This window comes from Balearica regulorum, chromosome Z, assembly GCF_011004875.1.
Source record: "Balearica regulorum gibbericeps isolate bBalReg1 chromosome Z, bBalReg1.pri, whole genome shotgun sequence".
Taxonomy (NCBI): domain Eukaryota; kingdom Metazoa; phylum Chordata; class Aves; order Gruiformes; family Gruidae; genus Balearica; species Balearica regulorum.
The window spans coordinates 75,648,927-75,669,722 of record NC_046220.1 but is presented as its reverse complement, the minus strand read 5'-3'; the positions used below and the strand labels follow the sequence as shown (position 1 = coordinate 75,669,722).

General features: G+C 65.8%; 3 protein-coding genes across 4 annotated transcripts; 2 read left to right on the top strand and 1 right to left on the bottom strand.

The window, feature by feature from the left end:
* The first annotated feature begins 188 nt into the window (after positions 1 to 188).
* On the top strand, positions 189 to 1,619 carry HINT2 (histidine triad nucleotide binding protein 2). Its single transcript, XM_075740280.1, has 5 exons — positions 189 to 277; positions 843 to 995; positions 1,102 to 1,206; positions 1,304 to 1,376; positions 1,481 to 1,619. Exons 1-5 carry the CDS (start codon positions 209 to 211, stop codon positions 1,570 to 1,572), a joined length of 492 nt encoding a protein of 163 aa, XP_075596395.1. The 5' UTR covers positions 189 to 208; the 3' UTR covers positions 1,573 to 1,619.
* Positions 1,620 to 5,248: 3,629 nt separating this feature from the next.
* Positions 5,249 to 7,988, top strand: SPAG8 (sperm associated antigen 8). Its single transcript, XM_075740435.1, has 7 exons — positions 5,249 to 5,311; positions 5,851 to 6,289; positions 7,007 to 7,178; positions 7,269 to 7,314; positions 7,446 to 7,560; positions 7,676 to 7,738; positions 7,823 to 7,988. Exons 1-7 carry the CDS (start codon positions 5,268 to 5,270, stop codon positions 7,955 to 7,957), a joined length of 1,014 nt encoding a protein of 337 aa, XP_075596550.1. The 5' UTR covers positions 5,249 to 5,267; the 3' UTR covers positions 7,958 to 7,988.
* Positions 7,989 to 8,586: 598 nt separating this feature from the next.
* NPR2 (natriuretic peptide receptor 2) lies at positions 8,587 to 20,228 on the bottom strand. Of its 2 annotated transcripts, none has more exons than XM_075740019.1 (22): positions 19,407 to 20,228; positions 14,424 to 14,623; positions 14,220 to 14,333; positions 13,770 to 13,905; positions 13,584 to 13,678; positions 13,362 to 13,494; positions 13,156 to 13,240; positions 12,922 to 13,042; positions 12,312 to 12,386; positions 12,083 to 12,160; positions 11,866 to 11,970; positions 11,530 to 11,601; positions 11,296 to 11,455; positions 11,067 to 11,222; positions 10,822 to 10,990; positions 10,561 to 10,707; positions 10,257 to 10,380; positions 10,057 to 10,125; positions 9,791 to 9,965; positions 9,604 to 9,726; positions 9,417 to 9,508; positions 8,587 to 9,284 (listed from the first exon to the last, which is right to left on the bottom strand). In XM_075740019.1, exons 1-22 carry the CDS (start codon positions 20,170 to 20,172, stop codon positions 9,222 to 9,224), a joined length of 3,258 nt encoding a protein of 1,085 aa, XP_075596134.1. In that variant the 5' UTR covers positions 20,173 to 20,228; the 3' UTR covers positions 8,587 to 9,221. The 2 variants fall into 2 exon arrangements, with proteins under 2 accessions (XP_075596134.1, XP_075596135.1); XM_075740020.1 differs by having other exon boundaries at positions 9,604 to 9,702.
* Between the last annotated feature and the right edge of the window lie 568 nt (positions 20,229 to 20,796).

Sequence of the window (20,796 nt, the reverse complement as noted above, 5' to 3'; positions counted from 1 at the left end):
CTGGAGATGCGGGTGCATCGGTGGGAGCCCTGCACGGTCTTTTATGGTGGGGGCTTCGCGGGCGGGTGCGCCTAGTGCCCCGCGGCTGGGCGGTGTGGCACGCGTGGGCGCAGGCGCGTGCGGGCGCTTTAAGACGCCGGAGGTGGGGGGATGGGAGTGACAGGAGCGGGAACCAATGGGGCGGCGGGGCGGGGCCGGCGCGGCGGCGATGGCGGCGTTGCTGGCGCGGGGACTGACGCGAGGCTGGGCGGCGCGGGGCGCGCTGCGCGCGGGGCAGGTGGGCGCGAGGGTGAGCGGCACGCGGGGGGGCGGGGGGGGGGGGAAGGAGGAGGGGACCGGGACCGGGACCGGCCGTGATTTCGGCCTGCGCCGCGCTCGCCGCTGCTCCCACCCTCACCCCCGCGTCCACCCCTGTGTGCATCCCCCTGTCACCCCCCACGTGCACACCCCCCCCCCGTGTGCATCCCCCTGTCATGCCCACGGGCATCGCCCCACGTGTACCCCCCCATCACCCCCGCGTGCACCCCCAGGCACCTCTGTATGCGTCCCATGACTCTCCGCGTGCACTCCCCCCATCACCGCTGCGTGCCCCCCATGTGCATCACATCACCCGCCCCACGCGCATCACCCCCTTAGACCCCCGTGCGCTCCGTGTCACCCCACGTGCCCCCCCCCCGTCACCCCCATGTGTACCCCTGCCACCCCCAGTTGCGTCCCCCGTCACCCCCATGTGCCACCCTTGCATGCGTTTCCCCCCGGCCGTGCCCCTGCCACCCCCGGCTGCAGCGTCCCCCTCCCCACGCGGCCCACACCGTAAGTCCCCGTGGGCCCCTCCGCCCCAGCGGTGCGTGACGACGGCCGGCGGGCAGGACGGGGAGGTGGGCAAGGCGCGGCAGGCAGCGGCGGCCGGCGAGGAGGCGGGCGCGCAGCCCACCATCTTCAGCAAGATCATCGCCCGCAGCGTGCCTGCCACCGTCCTCTATGAAGATGACAAGGTAGCGGGGACAGCGGGGCGTGTGTCCCCACCGGGGCGGGGGGCAGCACCTGTGGGTGCAGGGCTCACCCTGCTCTCCCTGCCCCCCCACCCCCCCACTCCGGCAGTGCCTGGTCTTCCGCGACGTGGCCCCCCAAGCCCCCATCCACTTCCTGGTGATCCCCAAGCGCCCCATCCCCCGGATCAGCCACGTGGGTCCCCAGGACACCGAGGTGAGTCCGAGTGGGTTCCTGAGACGTTGCGGGGGGACACGACACGCGTGGTGCTGACCGTCCCGCATGTGCCCCCCCCCCCCCCGCCCCGCCACAGCTCCTGGGGCACTTGCTGGTGGTGGCGGCACGCACGGCGCAGGCGGAGGGGCTGGCCGACGGCTACCGCGTGGGTGAGTTGGTGTCCCGTGCCGTGGCGCAGGACCCTTGCCCGTGGTCCTGGGGTGGGGGGTGGTCTGGGGTGGGGGCAGCCTAACCCCTGTCCCTCTCCTGGCAGTGATCAACGACGGGAAGCACGGTGCCCAGTCTGTCTACCACCTGCACCTCCATGTTCTGGGGGGACGGCAGCTGGGCTGGCCCCCTGGCTGAGTGCCCCCTACACACCACCCCCCAATAAAGCATCTCCGTGGAGGTGGCTTCGGTGTCTGTGCGTTGGGGTGGCCTGTCCTGGCAGGGGTGGCCTTGGGTGTCACAGCAACAGGGACGCACCAGCAGGATTTGGGATGGGGACGTGGGTGGGGCTTGGTGCCCCTGCTTCTTGGAGGAGGGGTCAGGGCTTTCCACGTCCCAACCTGCCCACGCTGGAGATGCTCTGGAGCCCCCCAGTTGGAGCCAGAGGGTTTTGGGGGGTGCCCACATCCTGCAGGCCAAGGGCCAATCCTGGTGCTGGGCAGGGGGTGCAGCAGGCTGGGTGCTGTGGGGGTGTCACCAAGCTGGGGAACAATGCAGGGGTGCCAGCAGCACCCCATGCCCTGAGCTGCCCACCCAGCCCCACTGCCATGACACAGCCCCAGCACCCCTGCCTGCTCCCCACCCTGCCCCTGGATGCACCCCCAAGCACCTGTGTGTTGCTGCCGGAGCCCCGCACCGGGCACCAATGCTTCTCTGCCTTGCAAAAGCAAGCTAATTGCACTAAATCGAACTAAAAGTGCTAATTGCACATTTATTGCTCCCCATCCCAGAGGACCCTCGGTGGGAGCTCCCAGGTGGTCCACAGCCATGAGCTAAGGGCAGTGCGGGACAGGCTGCGTGGTGGGTGTGCAGCCCCCCTGCGCATACACATACCACTGTACCACCGCAGTCGCCACACCACTTGGGTGTGCACCACTGTGCAAAACACATTGCACTGCACACCCCAGACCTCCCTGCGTGTGCACCACCGTGCAAAACACATGGCATTGCATGCCCCAGACCCCCTACGCTTGTACCACTGTGCAAAAATTGCGTCGCGCACAGCAGACCCCATGCATGCACTACTGTGCAAAATACATAGCACTGCACGTCCCAGACCCCCTGTGCGTGCACCACTCTGCAAAACACATTGTGTTGCACACCGCAGCCCTCCCCCTGCCATGCGTGCATAACACAGGCAGCACTACACACGTGCAGCCCCCTGTGCCCGCATTGTGTTGCACGCCCCAGGCCCTTTGTGCACACGACCGTGCAGAACAGATTGTGTTGCACACCGCAGACACCCCCCACCCATGCATGCCAAACACAGGCTGCACTGCACACGTGCAGCAGCGCTCACATCTGTTTACACACGTTGACTGCAGACACGTGCCTGCACATGGCCACATCCACCCTGTGAGGGGTGCACACACACAGGGGCTCACACGCACGCAGGCACACGCTCGCCGCACGTGCCAGGCCGCAGACGTGCACAGCACGCCGCTCGCTCGCCGCTAGCACGCAGCCGCCCGAGCTCTCCCTGCCCCGTGCCTCCCGCTCCCACTGCACGCCGAGGCCGCGGCCGGGCGCCGTGGCTATATTTAGCGGCGGGGGCCGGTGCTGGCGCAGCACACGGCCCACCTGGCACCACCGGCGGGGCCGCCCGAGCCCCCACCAGCCGCGCAGGGGACCGCAGCCCGCTGGGAAGAATGGCGGCTCTGTTCAGCCTCCGGCTCGGTGGCGCTGGAGGCGGGGGCCCCCCGGGAGCAGTGTGGGGCTGTGGCAGAGCCCGGTCACTTCCCCCCCCCCCCCCCCCAGACACACACCCAGTATAGCATGGGGAATGTTGTTGGGGTGCAAATTAACTTTAGAAATGTTGGATGCTGCTGCTTCCTGCCTCAGAGACCTGCTTGAGCCTCAGCACAGGCTGGGGCCTCTCTTGGACGTGGGACAGCCCTGCCCTGGGGCTGGGGACCCCAAAGAGGGGCCAGGGATCCCTGGTACGTCATCCCTCAGGGCTCACCCGGAGCAGCCCCCCAGGGACGACACGCCTGGTGCAGGGCGAGCGCTGGCACGCGAGGTCGGGGCACAGACGCCTGCAATCGCTTTTCCCCCTGCGCCAGGTTTATTTTGTCAGTCCCAGAGCAGCCCCGAGGCAGCAGGGAGGTCATGGCCCCATGGGGCTGGGGCGGGTGGGGGCCGAGGGCTGTTTTCATTCCTCAGCTGAAGACTATCATAAATGAGGCAAGTTCCCAAAAGAGCCAGGCGGGGGGGGGGGGGGGGATGGCGGGGGATGTGTCAGCCAGCAAGAGGCGGCCAGATGTGCTCCAGCAGCTCCAAGGCTGCTGCCCCACACTACCCTATGGCGATGCCTAGTATGCCACCCCACAGTGGTTTGCCCCACGGTGAATGCACACCCCCCAAGCTGACATCACCAGGGTCCCTGTCCCACTGCACTGTGGTGCCTTTAGTGTCCCCAGGCACCCACACTGCCCAGCCAGGCTTTGAGCTGCTCTGGGGATAAGCCCACGTGTGTGTGGTGGGGAAGCTCCTGGGAAGAGCACCTTGGGGTGCCAGCTGGGGCAGGGCGCCCAGGCTGCCACCCCACCATGAGCTGGGGTACGGGTGCACCTCAGAAGCCAGCCCCAGGCCCGGGGCCAAGTGTGGGGGCACAACCAGCAGCATGCACCCCCAGCACCTTCACAGCGAGCACCCAGCCCCCAGGGCACCCAAGCACCCACCTCCAGTGGCAGCAGAGCTGGTGTGGCCCCAGGACGGGGAGGCCCCTTTGCAGAGCCTGAACGCCGGGACACGTCTCTCCCTCCTCCCCACAGCTGCGCAGCAGATGGGCTCGGAGCAGCCCCTGCTTGGCATGTGGCCGACTGCCCGGAGGGAGGAGCGGTCCCTGCTGGGGGCCCCGGCTGGCTGAGGCCAGAGGGGCCAAGCACATCCCCAGCCAGGAAAAACAGAGGCCCCAGTGCCGAGCATGCGGTGGCCTCGGCGGCGCGCACCGCAGAGCGCTGGAATAACAGCCCTCGCGCCGGAGCCTGCCACACGCTATCAAAGGGCCCTTCTTCTGCCTGGCCTCCGCAGGGTTGGGGGCCAGGGGCCTGGCGAGGGCTGGCGGCAAGGGGAGCTGTTCCACGCCTGCGGGTGACCGGCTGTGCCCAGCCAGGCGCCAGGCCCCATCCTGCCCCGTCACCCTGGGCCAGCTGTGGGTCCCTGGGGCAGATGGGCGTGCGAAGTGGCGGGGCAGGGGGGATCAGTTGGGTTGATTTATGGGGAGCAGTGTGTCCCCAGCCACCCGGCAGAGGGCACATCCCTCCTGAGCCCCAGCGGGGCCGAGCTGTCCCTGCCTGGGCACGGTGCCCACCTGGCTCCCCCCCACAAGTGCCTCCAGGGCCACCCCTGCACCCCCAGGCCAGGCCCTGCGAGCTCTGCCTGGGCCCCGCGCACCTCCCTGTCCCCTGCCGGTGGTGGCTCCAAGACGTCATGGCATCCCGGGGCCGGGGAACGCTGATGCCCCAGGGTGGGGACAACCCTGGGCCTGGGGATCACCCTGTCACCAGGGCCCAGCCTGGGCCAGGCCCCGCACCAGGCCCCGCCACGGACCTTCACCCCGTCCTGGCCCTGGCCACGCCCACTTACCCCCGAGCCACGCCCCGGGCCACGCCCACTTGTCCCCGTTCCCGCCCTCTTGCCCCTCTCCCCTCTACTCCAGTCCTCCTAGCCCCGCCCCCGGGTGGGCCCCACTCCCTCCCCTCTTCGGGCTCTTCGCCAATGGGAGGTGCGCACACACCCGGCGCCGCCAATGAGCTTGCGGCCGCGGGCGCGTCGCGGCCGGTGTTTACCGTCTCTATGGAGACAGAGCAGCTTCACCCCGCTCAGGCGCCATGGAGCCGGGACCGCGGCGGCGGGGGGCCGAGACCCCCCGAGGGTGGGGCGGGCCGGGGGGGGCATTAAGGGGTGTAGGGCCCTAGGGTGACCCCCGAGGGAGACTATTTGGCGGGCAGGGCCTAGGGAGCATGAAGGAAACGGGGGCGGGTGGGGTGGGGTTCAGGGGGACACGGCCTGGGGGCGTGGGGGAGGATGTTGGGGGGCAGAGCCCAGGCAGGGGGTGCTGAGGGGTGCAGAGCCCGGGAAGGGGCACAGTGAGGAGGGGCACTGGCAGACAAAGCCTGTGCTGGGGACACTGCGGGGGGATGTTGCTGTGGGGGGAGGCAAGAGGGGAGAGGGGAGTTGTGGAGGGGGAGACCCCTCCGGAGCGCAGACCCAGCAGCAGGCACTGCTTCCACCCCCCAAAGGGAGAGGAGTCCTTTGTCCCCTGCCCTAGGGTGGGGAGGACGCTGTGGAGGACACAGGGCTCCGGGCCTCAGGGCCCTGCCCACACTGGTGGGGGCTGAGGACAGGGTGTGTGAGGGGGGCTGAAGGATGTGCCCCACCACCTTGCCTCAGGGACTGTGTCCTCTCCCACAGGGTGGCTCTGACAGGCCACTTGCCTCCTGTGCAAACTGGAGAGAGGCCACCGGGCATGGTTGCGGTCCACAGCGATGTCCTCCTGCCTGAGGTGCCCACGGAGAAGCCCCTGTGCCACAGGGAGACACCAGCAGCCGGGGCCAAGACACCCCAGGAGATGTCAGCCATGGAACAGATGCCCCAGGAGATGCCATCGGCCACGGCCGAGGTGCCTGCTGAGGCCCTGCCAGCCATGCCCAGCACAGTGCCACCCACTGAGGCTGGGAAGGATCCCTGCGGGGTCGAGCTGCCGCCCTGCCCTGGAAAGTGGGCAACCCGCCCCAGTGAGGTGCCTCCCATGACGGTGCCGGCACTGCCCACCTCCCTGCAAATGCCAGTGGAGCAGCCCAGCCGTTTGGTGCCCCAGGGGAGCTGCTTGATCCACAACTGGAAGGAAGAGGTAACCACTGTCTGGGAGGGGTCACAAGGGGAAATGCCCCTCAAAACCAACCCCGCTGCATCCCACATGCTGATCTCATGAAGCCCCCCCCCCCCACACCTCCTAGGCAGCCCACTCTTTAAATAGCTGTCCTCTGGAGCTCCCTGGACGACCTTGAGCCCGGGGGGGATGGAAAGGGGATGAAATTCAATAGCGTGAAAGGTGGAGCCAGGAGCTTGCTGATGGGGTGGCAGGATCTGTGTGTCACAGCCCATCACAGGGATGCGGGGGACGTCTCCTTGGGCAAGCGGGGCGGGGGGGACATGGGCCAAGCCGTGCCACAGGCCAAGGACCCCATGGTTTGTTCAAGTGCTGTAAGAGTGCTTGCCCAGTCGTAAGGGCAGCCTGGGCACCCAGGGAGGGCAGGCAGGAGAGGGTGCCCCTGCTCTAGGTTTCCCAGGGAGCTGGCTGGAAAGACTGTCCCCCCCTTTTGCAGTTCACACCTCTGGGGCTTCTCCCAGCGCTAGTGTCGGGCACTTGCCTGCCTAGCATGGCCTTAGGTACGGGGCAGTGCCCCCAGCGTGGGGACAGTCAGCAGGAGGGGGTGACTCACCCCCACCTCCCAACCTTGCCCAGAGCACCATGTGACCATCAAAAGCCTAAAAGCCACGAGCAGGCATGGGGGACTGCAGGGTGGGCTCTTGCCCTCTTCCTGCAGCCCGTGCTGTCCATTCCCAGAGAGCCATGAACCACCTGGACCCCGTGCCAGGGCAGGAACCAGGCAGCGAGGGCTTCATCCACCGACATGGCCACCCCGGGCTGCTGGACCACCAGCTCCTCTCCTGGCCCAACAGCACCACCACGAAGGACACCTACCGCCCACCACACAGGCTCCTACTGCTGGGGCGAGGTGAGGCTGAACCCCCCCTGAGCCATGTGCCCCCCAAAAGGCAGCAAGAGGATCTTAGCTGTGGGGCTGATGGCACCTTTCACCACGCAGGGCAGCGGGAAGCCATGCTGGAGTCCATGCTCTACCAGAAATACAGGCAAGCCTGCACCCCTGTGTGCCACCCGTCCCCAAAGCTGTGTCCTGGAGGAGGGGACCCTCCTGCGGGTGCCTGCCCAGGGTGGGGGGGTACCCCAGAGCGGAGGGGTGCAGGGTCTGCTCTGCTGGCAGGAAGGAGATGCAGGAGGAGATCTGTGTCCCCCGGGTGCCCATGGAGTCTATCTCCACCACACACCAGGACTACTGTGCTGGGGGCTACGAGTCCACACTGCTGCTCACCAGCCAGGTACTGGCAGGGGACAGCCTCCCCCAGTTTGAGGCAGCCCTCCAGGGCTCCTGTGCCCCCCCCTCCCCAGGCACACAGTTCCCCCTGCCCACTGTCACATCACTTCTACCTGCAGCCCCACAACTACTACACGGAGCAGCCCTGCAGCTTCTGGCTGGAGCAAGCCTGCAGCCTACCTGTAAGTCCCCCCAGCACCCTGCCCTGCCAGCACCCAGGGGACTCGGCTGCTGACGGGGACCTCTCCCCTTCCCTCCCCTCCCAGGGTGTCACCAGCATCCGCAGTGGGGACAGTCCGTTTCGAAGGAACGCTGCCTTTTCCACTCCCATCACCGAGTACCTGGAACAGCCCCTGCCCTGTGCCCCCCTCAGCAGCCGTCTCTGCCCCCACAAGCAATAAAAAGCAGTGGGGCCCAGGTGGTCCCAGTGTCCTTGCCACCCCAGGGCTGTCCACAAGCTGGGCATTTGGAGGGGGAGCACTGTGTCCCTGGCATCCCGATCCCTGTGGGGCCAGGCAGCGCAGGATGGGGACACCCTCCAGCCCCTCTGCAAGTCACTGCTGCCCCAAAACATGCAACGGCCCCAAGCCTCCCTCCTCAGGCACAGAGGGAGAGCCCCTGACACAGCCCCGTCCCCTGGGACGTGCCCTCTCCCAGTACCCACAGCGGGTGACACGCAGCCCCCGTCCCCAGGCACAGGTGGGTTCCAGTAAGAGGCAGCGGCAGCGTGGCCAGAGCATGAGCTCAGAGGAACGCATCGCAGCCTTTGTGCCAAAGCAAACCTCGCTGCGGCAGCCCTGCCTTCCCAGCACCGCCTGGAGCTCCTGCCAGCCGCCGCTGCAGCCGCCCTGCACCAGCTCCCCAGACCCACACCCCAGGCTGCGGCCAGAGCCCTGGGGTATGATACTGTGGGATGCCCTGGGCTCAGGCTGAGCTCGATGTTGGGGTGTCACTGGACACCCCCACCCCCCCACCCCCCCAGCTCGGCACTCCTCAGCAGACCAAAACAGAGATCGGGGGAACGAAGGGATTTGGGGAAGTTTGTATTTCAACAAAATAGTTTGCAGCGACTCCTATATTTACACCTGGGGGCGGGGGGGAGGTATTTACATGACCCAGTGGGGCTATATACAGGGGAGGGGGGAGATTGGGGAGGGGGGGAGCCGCGGCATTGAAGCCTGCCCTGGCCAAGGGGTCAGTCCCAGCAGGAGCCCCCATTTCCCCCCCCCAGGGAGGGGGTGACATGGGCACAACTTCTGCGGGGGGGCAGGTACTGAAAAGAGACAGCAAAGTGCCCTGCGGGGCAGCCAGGCCCCGGGAGCAGCTCAGAGCCAGCTGAGCTACAGGGGAGAGGGCAGGGGGGACAGGACCCGGAGGGGGTGGGGGGGAGATACAGGGTCCCCTGGGCTGGATCAGGGCCGGTTCCGCCCCTCCAGCAGACGCTGCAGGAGGGGGGGAGGTGGGCTTTGCTGGTGCCGATGGAGGGGGGCAGGTGGTGCTGTGGTCGCTTGCCCCCCCCATGCCTGAGCCCTGCTGAAGCAGGGAGGCTGCGGTGGTGGTGGGGGGCTGCAGTAACAGGGGGGTCCCCGGTGCATCCTGGGTGTCCAGGCACCGGGAAACATGGTGGCCCCATCGGGGCTGTGGGCTCCACCACTGCTGCCAGGCTCAGATGACTTTGGGGTCTTTTCTCTCACCCAGCAGCCAGTATGTCCGCATCTTCCCCTTGCCCTGGGGGGCAGAGGGGGGTGGTGAGACCCTCCCTGCCCCCAGCACTGCTCCTTGGGTGCCGTCCCCAGCACCGAGAGAGACAAGAAGTCCCAGCCCTGACCCACGCACCCGTCGCACACCCTGTGCCCTCACCTTCATCTCCACATCCCCACGCAGCTCCAGTTCAAAGCAGCCAAACTCATCCAGGACTTCCTTGGTGGTGGACGAGACATGGATCTTCAGGGCTGGGTGGCACAGACGGAAAAAAGGGACATGGCTGGGTCCGGGAGTGGGGCACAACCCATGGCACTGGACCCTGGCTGCCAGCCCCATGGCTCACCCTGGCCGTTAGACTCCATGCGGGATGCAGTGTTCACCGTGTCCCCGAACAGGCAGTACCGCGGCATCTTCAGACCCACGACTCCGGCGCACACAGGACCTGTGGCCAGAGAGAAGCCCGGGGCTACTGCAGGATGTGTGGTCGAGCACCGCCCCCAGCCACGGTGCCATACACCGCAGGGGCTCACCAGTGTGTACACCAATACGCAGGTGGAGCTGGTCGTTGGGGCGGTGCCGGATCTTGAAAGTTTTTACGGCCTCGAGCAGTGCCAGAGCCATGCGGACGATCTCACGGGCGTGCAGCTTCCCGTTGCGCACCGGCAGTCCTGACACCACCATGTAGGCATCCCCGATGGTCTCCACCTGTGGGGTCAGGGGGAGCAGGTACAGCCCGGGCTCCTTGCTGCCCACCTCACTTCAGGGGGCTGCGCTTGCTCGCTCCCCCACACCTCACCTTGTAGACGTCAAAGTTGTCGATGATGGCATCAAAGCAAGTGTAGAGATCGTTCAGCAGTGTCACGACCTGGATTGAGCAAGGGCGTGTGTGGGGCTGGGAGCAGGTATGTCTCCCCCAGCCCCAGGGATGGCAGTGCCAGGGTATGAGCCCCCCACCAGCCCTGCAAGGGGGGTCCCCCCCCCAAGCCCTGCTCTCACCTGCATGGGGGTGCTCTCTGCCGAGAGGGCAGTGAAGCCCACGATGTCGCTGAAGTAGATGGTGACACTGTCGAAAGCCTCGGCCCGCACTGTCTCCCCACGCTTCAGCTGCTCCGCCACGGAGCTGGCAAGCACAGGGGGGATGGTGGTGGGCTCCCACCCTAAACTCTCTGTTCCCTCTGCATCCCTCACCCTACACCAGCATGGAGAGCCAGCAAGGGACCCCATGCTTGTGTGGCAGCGGGTGCGCGCTGACCCCATGCCAACTCCCACCCCCACATGCTCCCAACTCTCCCCCTCTCACTGGGGCAGGATCTGGTAGAGGAGGTTCTCTGCCTTGCGCTTCTCCTCCAGGTAGGCCTGGGTCCGCTCTTCCACTAGCTTCTCCAGGTTGTTGGCATACTGCTCCATGCGTGACAGCAGGTTGTCCAGGATGCTGGTGCTGCCCTCCCTGCCAAGGTGCAGGCAGCTGGCACCACGGGAAGAGGTGCCCCCCCCCCAAACCACGCCGCTCGCCATGGCTGTCCCTGCTCAGTGCCACCCTCCCCACTTCCCAGCCACCCACTTGTTGAATCTACGGATGAAAATCTTGATCTGGCTGAAGTCGGGGCGCTCAGCCGGCTCCTGCGCCCAGCAGCGCTCCATCAGCACCGCCAGCTCCTCGCTGTGCACCCCAATGTCAATGGAGGGGCGGAAGAAGGGCTTCTGGCTGTTACGCACCTTCTGCACGATCTCTGCCAAGGGGTGGCCAACGGTGAGCACCAGACCTCCCCAGTGGGGGACCACCCCACACCTGCCTACCACCCTCACCTTTGGGGCTCAGGTCCATGCCCTCAATGTAGAAGGGTCCATTGCGCAGGGCAACCTCCTGCACGATGATACCGAAGCTGTAGACGTCAGCTTTCTGCATGCCTGGGGTGGGCAGGCGCCCCTTCTGCAGCAGCTCTGGAGCCGTCCACAGCTTCTCTGGAGGGACACGGCCATGGGGTGGTGAGGCAGGGCCACCTCATCCCCCTAGTCCTGCTGAGCAGGCACTCACTGGCATAGAGGGCGTGCGTGTCCTCGCCATCGCAGGGTGAGCGGAAGCTGGCCAGCCCATAGTCAGTGATCTTCAGCACGAAGCGGCTGTCCACCACGCAGTTGGATGACTTGAGGCTGCCATGGTGGCCGATGATGCTGTTGTGCAGGAAGGCCATTCCCTGGGACAGACGGACATAGTGAAGCTCATCCCTCAGGCACCATCCCCAGCCCCTTGTGCCCATCACTTGGTTACCTTGACGATGTCGTTGATGAGGGAATAGCGAAACATCCAGTCCAGGTTGATGCTGTCATTCTCCAGGACGTCCTGGGGCAGCACATTGAGGGGACGCCGCCACTCAGGGGATGGTGGCACCAGCACGAGCCTCATTGAGCACCCAGATGTGGGGGGACTCTACGACACCCACCCCCTCCCCTCTACCAGCCTCTGACACCTGCATGGGCAGCTCTGCTGTGAGTCTTGTGGAGCTTGGGTGGCCACCACCATCTACAGCCCTGTCCTCAATGCCCAGCCCAGCCGGGTCACCAGGAGCGCCCAAGTGTCACCCCCAGTGCCCCCGAGCCCCCCTACCTGCAGGCTGCCCCGTGGGCAGTACTCAGTGATGATGCAGATGTTAGGGGGGTCGATGCATGCCCCGATGAAGCGGGTCAGGTGGTTGAACTGGATGTCCCGCATCTAGAGGTGGAAGCGGAGCCGAGGGGGGCTTGAGGTCGTAGGGGACGCACCAGCCCTCCCCTTGCTCTGCCCCCAGGCAGGGTGCCCACCCCACCCCAGACCCCAAACCTACGTGTTTCAGCTCGAAGAGCACCTGCCGTGTCAGCTCGATGCGTTTCTTGTTGATGTGCTTGATGGCTACCACATTCCCCTGGGGTGCCAGGGAAGGGGAAGAGGTCAGATTTTGGGAGGGGGGGAAGGTGCCAGCATCCCACAGGATTGGAGTGCAGCCAAGGGAGAGCCCTCCAGCAGGGCTGGGGGGTTTCAGTGGGAGGGCTCAGCTCCCCACCTGCCACACTGACCTTGAAGTGGCCGGTGTTGGCGAAGATCTGGTATTTGCCATGGGTGGTCATCAAGGAGCCGTAGCTGGAGCCACGCTGGGGGAAGGAGGGGGTTAGGGATGGGGACCCCGGGGTGGGGGGTGATGGGCACCAATGGATCAGGGCAGAGACACCCAGGGGTGTGGCAGGGGATGGTGCAGGACAAGCTCTGAAGGGTCAAGAAACACTCTGCATGCTCTGTAAGGAGGGTAAAGTTTCTAGGATGAGGTATGGTGTGCTGCAGGGGACATTGGGGGTTTAGGGGAGGGGTGGAGGGGATGGATAAGGTGTGGCTGTGTATGGGATGGGGGGCCACGTAGGGGCTTGATGAAGTGTGGTGCTCTATAGGGGATCCAAGGCTCTTCAGCAGATCAAGAGTGGCTCTGCAGGGGACGGACAGTCATGCAGGGCATGGGTAAGTGTGGCTCTGTAGGGGATGGAGAGCTATGTAGGGAGGGAGGGTTCTGCAGGGGATGGACACAATGGGGCTGTGGCTCTTTAGGGGACAGAGGGCCATGTAAAGGATCAACCAGGGAGGAGTGTCATGCAGGGAAGGAGGGCAGTGCAGGGGCAGGAGGCTGGCAGCTCTCACCAGGGACAAGGTGAGCCGGCTGCCCGCTGTCTTGTGGTACCGCTCAGGGCTCCCAAATTGCAGCTCGTCCCAGCGGATCCTCCACAGCATGCTGGCAAGCTCCTTCTCCAGCATCAGCTTCCTGGGGGGCGTGTTGGGGTCAGGCCCCCGTATCCCCCAACCCTGCCTGCCCCCGCCCCGCCAGGCTCAGGGGTGCCCAGTGCCCAGGTAGAGGCTCCCCCAGCCTCCACTGACCTGAAGATGAGGAAGCTGGAGATGCCAAACATGACAAAGGTGAGGCCAGTGCCCAAAGCCACGATCGCCAGCATGGAGAGGGGGGCTGCAGGCAGGAGGTGGTCATCCTGGTACCTGTGGCCCAGCTGGCCACAGGTACCAGGTTCCCATGCACGCATAGGGAACGGTGCTGGGGACCAAGGGACATGGGGACCCGGTAGACCCACTTTTATCGCAGGAGGGGTCATCCACGTCGAAGACACAGGGTGGGTTGTCCAAGGGGGGGGCCCCTTTCACCCAGGGAATGGGTCGTCCCAGCCAGTGGATCTGCTTCTCCACACCCGAGTAGTGTCCCACCACCTACAGCAAAGAGAGCTCAGGCCCCCCCAGCCCCCAGCATCCCATCCCCCATCCCCAGCTGCCGGCAGGATCCCAGTGCCAGCCCCCACCTCATACTGCCCGCTCTTGGGGTCACCCATTGCCCACAGGTTGAAGTCAGTGTCCCGGTCATTGTTGCTGTCCATGCTCACCAGCCCCGTCACCCCTGTGGAAGAAGAGAGACCCAGGTGGGATGAGGACCGGGTCCCACCGCCCCCGTGGCACACCCACCCCGGCCGCCTCACCCCTACCCTTACCCTGGAACTTGCGGTCCCGCATCTTCTCGATGATGTGGGTGGCGTTTTTCTTGGAGCCGCCCTCCTGCAGGGTCTCGTTCAGCACCATGGCGTACAGCAGCATCCCGTCATAGAAACACCCTGCCACCAGGTTCATCTGCCGGGAGGGGGGGACCTCAGCACACCTGCGGCCACATGCACGGGGGTACCCTAGCCACAAGACCCCCACACTGGGGCCACAGACCCACCCATAGTCCCACACCAAGGCCACACTTGCACCCACAGCCCTGTAACCCCACACTGAGGCCATGCACCCACCCCGTGGGGATGGCACTGCCCGTGGGTGCTGCCACCAGGGATGGTCCCTCTGGAATTGCCCATGGCCGTGTCCCACCCTCTGCACCCAGGAGAGGCACCACAGCCGTATGGGCAGGGTCCCCACCACCCCATCGTGCAGGGTGATTCGCTCACCAGGGAGTAGTTGAGCTGCACCCCAAATTTCTGCTTGGCTCGCAGGATGAGCTGGGTTTGGAAGTGCTGGTACTCAGGGTTTTGGGGCTCGTAGTAGGTGATCACCAGCACCATCTGCAACGGCGTACAGCACCCCACTTCATGCACTGGGGCCAGGCTGGGGAGGTCCCCGTCCCTGTCCCCAGGCAGGTGGATGCAGCTCACCTGGAAAGCCTCACGCAGCCCCGAGTCCTGGCCCGGGCTCTGCTGCCAGGGCTTGAAGGGGTCACGGGCAGAGTCGCCCCGCAGGCTTTCCCCGAAGACATCCAGGTAGAAGAAGACGTAATCGCCGTTGGTGAGGTTCTCCCGCTGCGCCAGCTGCATGATCTGCCGCAGCATCTCCGGCGGCCCACAGAGATACACCACTGCCGGCAAGATGTGGCGTGTCAAGGGGGCAATGCCACCCCACCCCAGGGCACCTGGCCAGGTGTGGGGTAGGATGCTTTCCCTCAGAGTGATGGGGCAGAGCAGCTCCGGGGACATGCTTGGTGGCTGTGGGGAGCGGAGGATGGAGCAGGCAGATGGGGCAGGGCTCGGCTCATGCCACGTGCCATACGGCCACAGAGCCCGCTTGCCCACCCCACCCTCACTGGCCCTGACCCACTCGTGCACCATCATCCACCTTGGGCTGAAGGGGCTGCAAAGACAACAGGGAAGCCCCTGCTCCAAAATATGGGGCATACACCCCGCGTGCAGACCCCACACACCCTGCTCCAGCACCTATGTGCCCCCTGCTCCAGCAAAAGGCACCCAGGGGATATCTCCCCCAGCATCAGCTCCCAGGCTGCTCCCCACCAGCCCCAGCCAGGGGACCAGGGGGCCGGGAGAGGTGTTCGGGGCCATGTGCCAGAGGCCCCTGGGGAACCCGGGCCGGGGAATGGGACAAACCCATGTTTGGGTTCGTGGCCTGCCGGCCGTGCGGCAGGAATGTGCAGGTTCCCAGATTCCAGCACCTTCGGCGGCGGCCCGCGCTAATTGGAAACAGAGCATCTCGCTGGTGTGACCCACGCAGCAAGGGGGTGCCCGGGCCCCGGCCGGCTGCCCCACATGCCCCCACCCGCTGCTGGGGGCTCAGCCAGCCCCAGTGGGATGCCCACCCAGGTGCTGCATGGGGGTGGCGTGGGGCTGGCACAGGGCACCATGGGCCATGGGGACAGGCGCCTCAGAGAGTCTGAAACCCCCCCGAGCAGGGGCCCTCCTCGCCCTCTTGGAGGATCCTGCCACGGCCTCCTCCCTCCCCCCGGAAAACCAGGGCCCCCGCTCCAGCCAGCCTGGCTGGGAACCCAGGATTGAGCAACAGAGGAGGCGGCGGGTGCTGGAGGAATGTCACGCTCAGGCGCTGGCCCCGGCACGCAGCCCTTCTGCTTGGGGCCCCGTGCCCCGGCCCGATCTGGAGTGCAGGGAGGGCTGGGGAGAGCAAGGAAGCCCCATGCCCCGTGTTGGGGGCCCTGAGCCCTGGAATGGGGTCCCTGCTGCCGGAGGGCACCTGGCCAAGCAGGCAGCAGGGCTGGCAGGGTCACCCACAGGAACAGCGAGGCACCCACGGGTGGGAGAAGAAACCCAGCCCAGACACTCTGGGCACGGGAAGCCCATGGCAACGTGGAGAGCTGGTCCCGGGGCACAGGGGAGAAAGAAAGTGCAGCAGCTTGGCTTGGGAGACCGTTTCAGGGTCTGAAATGGTTTCCCTCCGAGTGCTGCAATACCTCAAATAAACACTCTGCTTCCCTGCTTTGCTAGTCCCACACCCAGAAATGTGCCGTCCCTAAATTTCTCGTCCCCTTAGCATCTCCCCGGCACACAGAAGCCGAGGGTCTCCCCATGGGGACAGAGCATGAGACCCTCCCCATCCCATCACAGGCGCCAGGAAAAGGCAGCCCGCGGCACCACACAGGCTGGGGAGCCGCAACAGCTGGTGGCAGATGGTGGGACACCCTGGGCAGCCGGCCCCCATGGCGGCAGCAGCAAAAGCCTGCCTGGTCAAAGGCCACTGCAAGGGGATCGATGGCGCCTGGATGGCTCCCTGGGGACAGGTTGCAGGAGCCATGCAGAAGGGAAGGGTCAACGCTCAACGCTCCCTGTGATGCTGGCAGCTGCCTCCAGCTGGCAGCCTCCTAACCGGCCACCAGCACCCCTGCCTCCTCATGCACCCCCCCAGGGGTCGGCTAACAGCCAAAGGCAGCCTCAGCATCACCAAAGACAAGGGGAATGGGGTTCTGCAAGGCTGGGATACATGAAGCCCCCAGGCACTTATTTAGAGGAGGGAGGAGGCAGAGTGCACAGCCCCAGGGGATGGGTGGGACCCCGCGCGTGCAGATGGCGTGGCAGGATGCTGCCTGACCCCTACATGATGGAAGATAACCCTAAAGTGAGGGCGAGTCCCGATTTTGGGCAGCAAATCCCTGCAAATCCCGGTTCTGAGCAGCCCCATCACCACAGGGCAGTGCAGCGCAGAGACCCTCGCCCCGGCCAAGTGGCCGCCCCACGCCCAAGGGGATTGCAGGGGTCATGACCAAATGCACTCCCCTCCTGGCAGCGGCACCCAGACATCTTCCCAGGCAGGGGACCTGGGCTTTGCAGACAGATGCTCCAGTAATTCCCTCAACCACAGCTCTAATTATATCAACGCTTTTGCAAGTGGTAGGAGAGACGTGGGCCCCTGCACGTCACCCTGGCACTGGTGAGAAGGGCAATGGAAGTGCAAAGAGGCTATACATGGGACAAGGCGATGCACCCATGTCCCCACGTGCTCGCTCTTTAGAGCCACGAACGTCAGGTATCAGCAGCTTCTGGGGCACACGGTGGGGCAGGGAAGCAGCTTTCCCCAGGAAAGGCTTACCAAACTCCTACCCACCACCTGGGAGAAGGAAGGTGACGCCAAGAGGTATGACGTGTGGTGTCACTGCAGGGCATGGACGTGGCTGCAGCCAAAGCTCCTGCTTCCCTCTCTATGCCATGCCACACAGGGGTGGGAACACCTTGCAGGGTCCCCTGCCCCATACCTCCAGGTTAGGAAAGCGTCTGACATCAGCCTTGCAGGCCTGATGACCCATCCCCATGGGGCCAAGCATGCAGCCCCACACCCTGCCCCCATCTCTGGGCTGTGGCCAGAGGTGCCCAAAACCCACCGCGTCCCAGCTCAGAGGGCTCCCAGGTCTCTGCCCACGCCTGGCCTCTTCCTCCAGTCCCCAGCAGCCACGACCCCCTGGTCTGCACCAAGAGGGGTTGATTCCCATTGGGGTAATTTACGGCACCAAGCCGGAAACATTGATGGGAATTGCTGATTTCAGCCTTTTTCCCTGCACGGTCCTTTGCCCCCGTCCCATATGAAGCTCCACACTCCAAGGCTGGTGACGGCGTGCACGGGGACCCTCGATCCCAGCCCCACAGAAAAGCAAACAGGAGGGGCAGCCACAAGCTGCTCAGCTCCCACGGCCCACCATGGGATGCCTAGCCCCATGGACCCAGCCCCACTGGCCTCAGGCACAGCGGAACCTGGTTCAGCACCCCAAAGCGCCCCAGCCCTGAGCCCCTAGCCTCATCCCACGCAGCCTCAGCCACATCTCTGCTGGCCCATCTGGCTCCAATTGTCCCAGCTCAATGTCCTTCTTAATGACACAGCATCTCAGGATCCATTAAGAAGCATCATGGAGTGGCTGGCTCCGGGATCAATACAACCCACACATCAATAATGAAAGAGCATCAGGCTGCCCTCGCTCTCCAGCTGCCTCCGTAAGCCCCTCCATTTCCTCCTGCTCCAGATATAGCCGCTCTCCTGGGGCACTCACAAGGCACCAAATTGATTTATCCCTCCATCAGCAGGGTGGGGCCACCCCCAGCCCCTGTCCCAGGGGCACAGCGGGGACGGGCACAGTGCAGGGCACCCAGGTGCCAGGCTGGGGGGCTCTGCCGGAGCATGGCATGGCCGCCTTGGCGTGTCAGCACCAGGCTGCTCTGGGTACGTAACCACAACCGGTGCTGCCCTTCAGATGGCCACGTCCACACCGTCACCTTCAGCCTTCGAGGAGGTGGCTGGGTCCCACTTGCCCTTGGGGACACCCTGATCCTCCTAACACAAAGGGTAGGGTGGCCCCAGAGCCTCTCACACCACACATCCCACCAAGGTGAGGGTCCACCCCAGCTCTTCCTTGGCAGAGGGTGACCAGGCTGGAGGGCAGGGAGGGGGACTTCTTGGTCTGGACTCTCCTACTGGCACTAAGGTGGCCCAGGGGTCCTGGGTCCTGCCTTGTCCCCTCTGCACCCACCTCCCCCTTGCAGGTCCTGCCACTTCTCCGGCCCCACCGCAACCAAATGCACTCATGCCTTGCTGTGCCCTATGTACAACCTGCTTTGCCCACCCCTCCTCATACCCCACACAAGTCCCACTGTGCCCCCAGCCCCTCCTCCTGCCCCACACGGGTCCCACTGCACCCCCAGCCCCTCCTCCTGCCCCACACAAGTGCCACTGTGCCCCTGGCCCCTTGCTGTGCCCCACATGGGTGTCACTCTGCCCACCCTCTGCTGCACCTCACATGGGTGCCACTGTCTCCTCGGTCCGTTGCTGCACCCCACAAGGATCCCAGTGTGTCCCCCTCCCTTTGTTGTGTCCCACATGGATCTCAGTGGCACCCTAACCCCTTGCTGGCCCCCAGACAGGTCTTACTGTCCCCTGCACCTTTGTGCCCCACATGGGTCCTACTGTGCTCCCGGCCCCTCACTGTATCCTCCGTGACCCACTGTGTCCCTGTCCCCTTGCTGCATCCCCGATGGGTCGCACCACACCCCCAGCCCCTTGCTGTACCCTACATGTGTCCCACCATGTCCTCAGCCCCAGACGGGTCCCACCGTACCCTCAACCCCTTGCTGTACCCTATGTGCGCCACAAAGCACCCCCATTCCCTCACTTCTTGCCACATGGGTCCCACCACATCCTTGTCCCCTAGCTGTGCCCCACACAGATCCCACCACATCCTCAACCCCTCGCTGCACCCCACGGAGAATTTTGCTTCCTCCTCTCCCTGAGCCCTGCGCAGTTCCCCGTGGGAACCCCCCTCCGCTCTCCCTCCCTCCCCGGGCACTCAGCCCTGTCCCGCGCGGGGTCGTCGCCCCCCCCTCCCCCCCGCCCTCCCCACGCCGCGCCGCCCCACGCACCGCGCCCGTTGGCCTTGATGAAGTGCACGGCAGTGTCGGGGCCACCCTCATCGGGGGAGTAGATGTGATGGCGCACGGTGAGGTTGCTGCCATCCTGCAGCTCCTGGTAGACGCCCTCGACAGTGAAGTAGTAGGGTCGGTCGTCGGTCTTGCGGTCCACATAGAGGAGGACGGCGCGGGCGCTCCAGTTGAAGTGAGCGTGGAGGTGGGAGACGAAGGCACCCAGTTTAGGTGCCGAGGGCCCGGTACGCACCGTCGTGCTGTAATGCTCCCGTTTGCGGCTGAAACCGGCCGCCACCGCCCCGCCGGTGATGAGCGGCAGCCGCCAGTGTGAGGCGAAGCGCCCCACGGAAGCGGCGGGGTAGACGCAGCCTGGCCCGAAAAGGACGTCGGGGTCGTGGTAGAGCTTCAGATCCACGGCGTTGAGCGGTGCCACGTACTCGGAGCAAGCGCCCTCCAGCTCCGAGCTCATGAACTCGACGCGCACCGAGAAGGGCCGCGGCAATAGCGGCGGTTCGCCCCGCTCCAGCGCTTCCAGCGCCAGGCTCAGCGCCGGCCCCACGCGCGGCCAAGCCCACGCGTAGCTCACGTTGCGCTCCGGCAGTACCACCGCCACCGTCAAGTTAGCGACCGTCCCGTCGGCGATCGCCGCCCGTCGCCCCCCTCCTGCCGCCGCCGCCGCCGCCGCCGGCACCAGCAGCGCCGCCGGCAGCAGCAGCAGCAGCAGCAGCAGCAGCAGCAGCAGCAGCAGCAGCCGCGGAGCCATGGGCCGCGCTGGCTCCTCCGCCCCGGCCGCCGCCCGCGGCTCCTGCGCCCCGCCGCGCCCCCGCCCCGCCGCCTGCGCCCTCCCCCGGGCGGCACCGCCCCGGGCCGGCCAGCGCCCTCTGCCGCCACTCCCCGCCCGGCTGGACGGCACGGGGGTGGGCGGCACCGCGGCCGGGGTGGGGGGGCGGGAGGAGCGGGGGGGTTGGAGGCGGTGTCCCCAGAGAGGGGGACCAGGGAAGGGACTAGTGGGATGAGGTGGTTGGAGAGGGGTGCACCGGTTCTGGAGGGGACCCGGTGCGGGGGGTGGGAGGGTGGTGACCTGGGTGTCCCCGGTGGAGGGTTTGGGGAGGGAGTCTGGGGTCTCCAGTGGGGGGGTTTAGGGAAGGGGCTGTCCGGGTCCGGCGGCCCCCAGTTGGCCGGGATTGAGGAAGGGGTGCCTGGGGTCTGTGGGATCCCAGTGGGAGGAGCTGGGGAAGGGGCGTCCGGGTTTGGGGTGTCCCCAGAGGGAGGTATCGAGGAACGGGTACCTCGGTTCTGGGGAGGTCCAGTGAGGAGGGGTTGGGAGAGGCCATCCAGGTTCTGGGGTGCCCCACTGTCCGGGGGTTGAGCAGGGGGCACCCCGTCC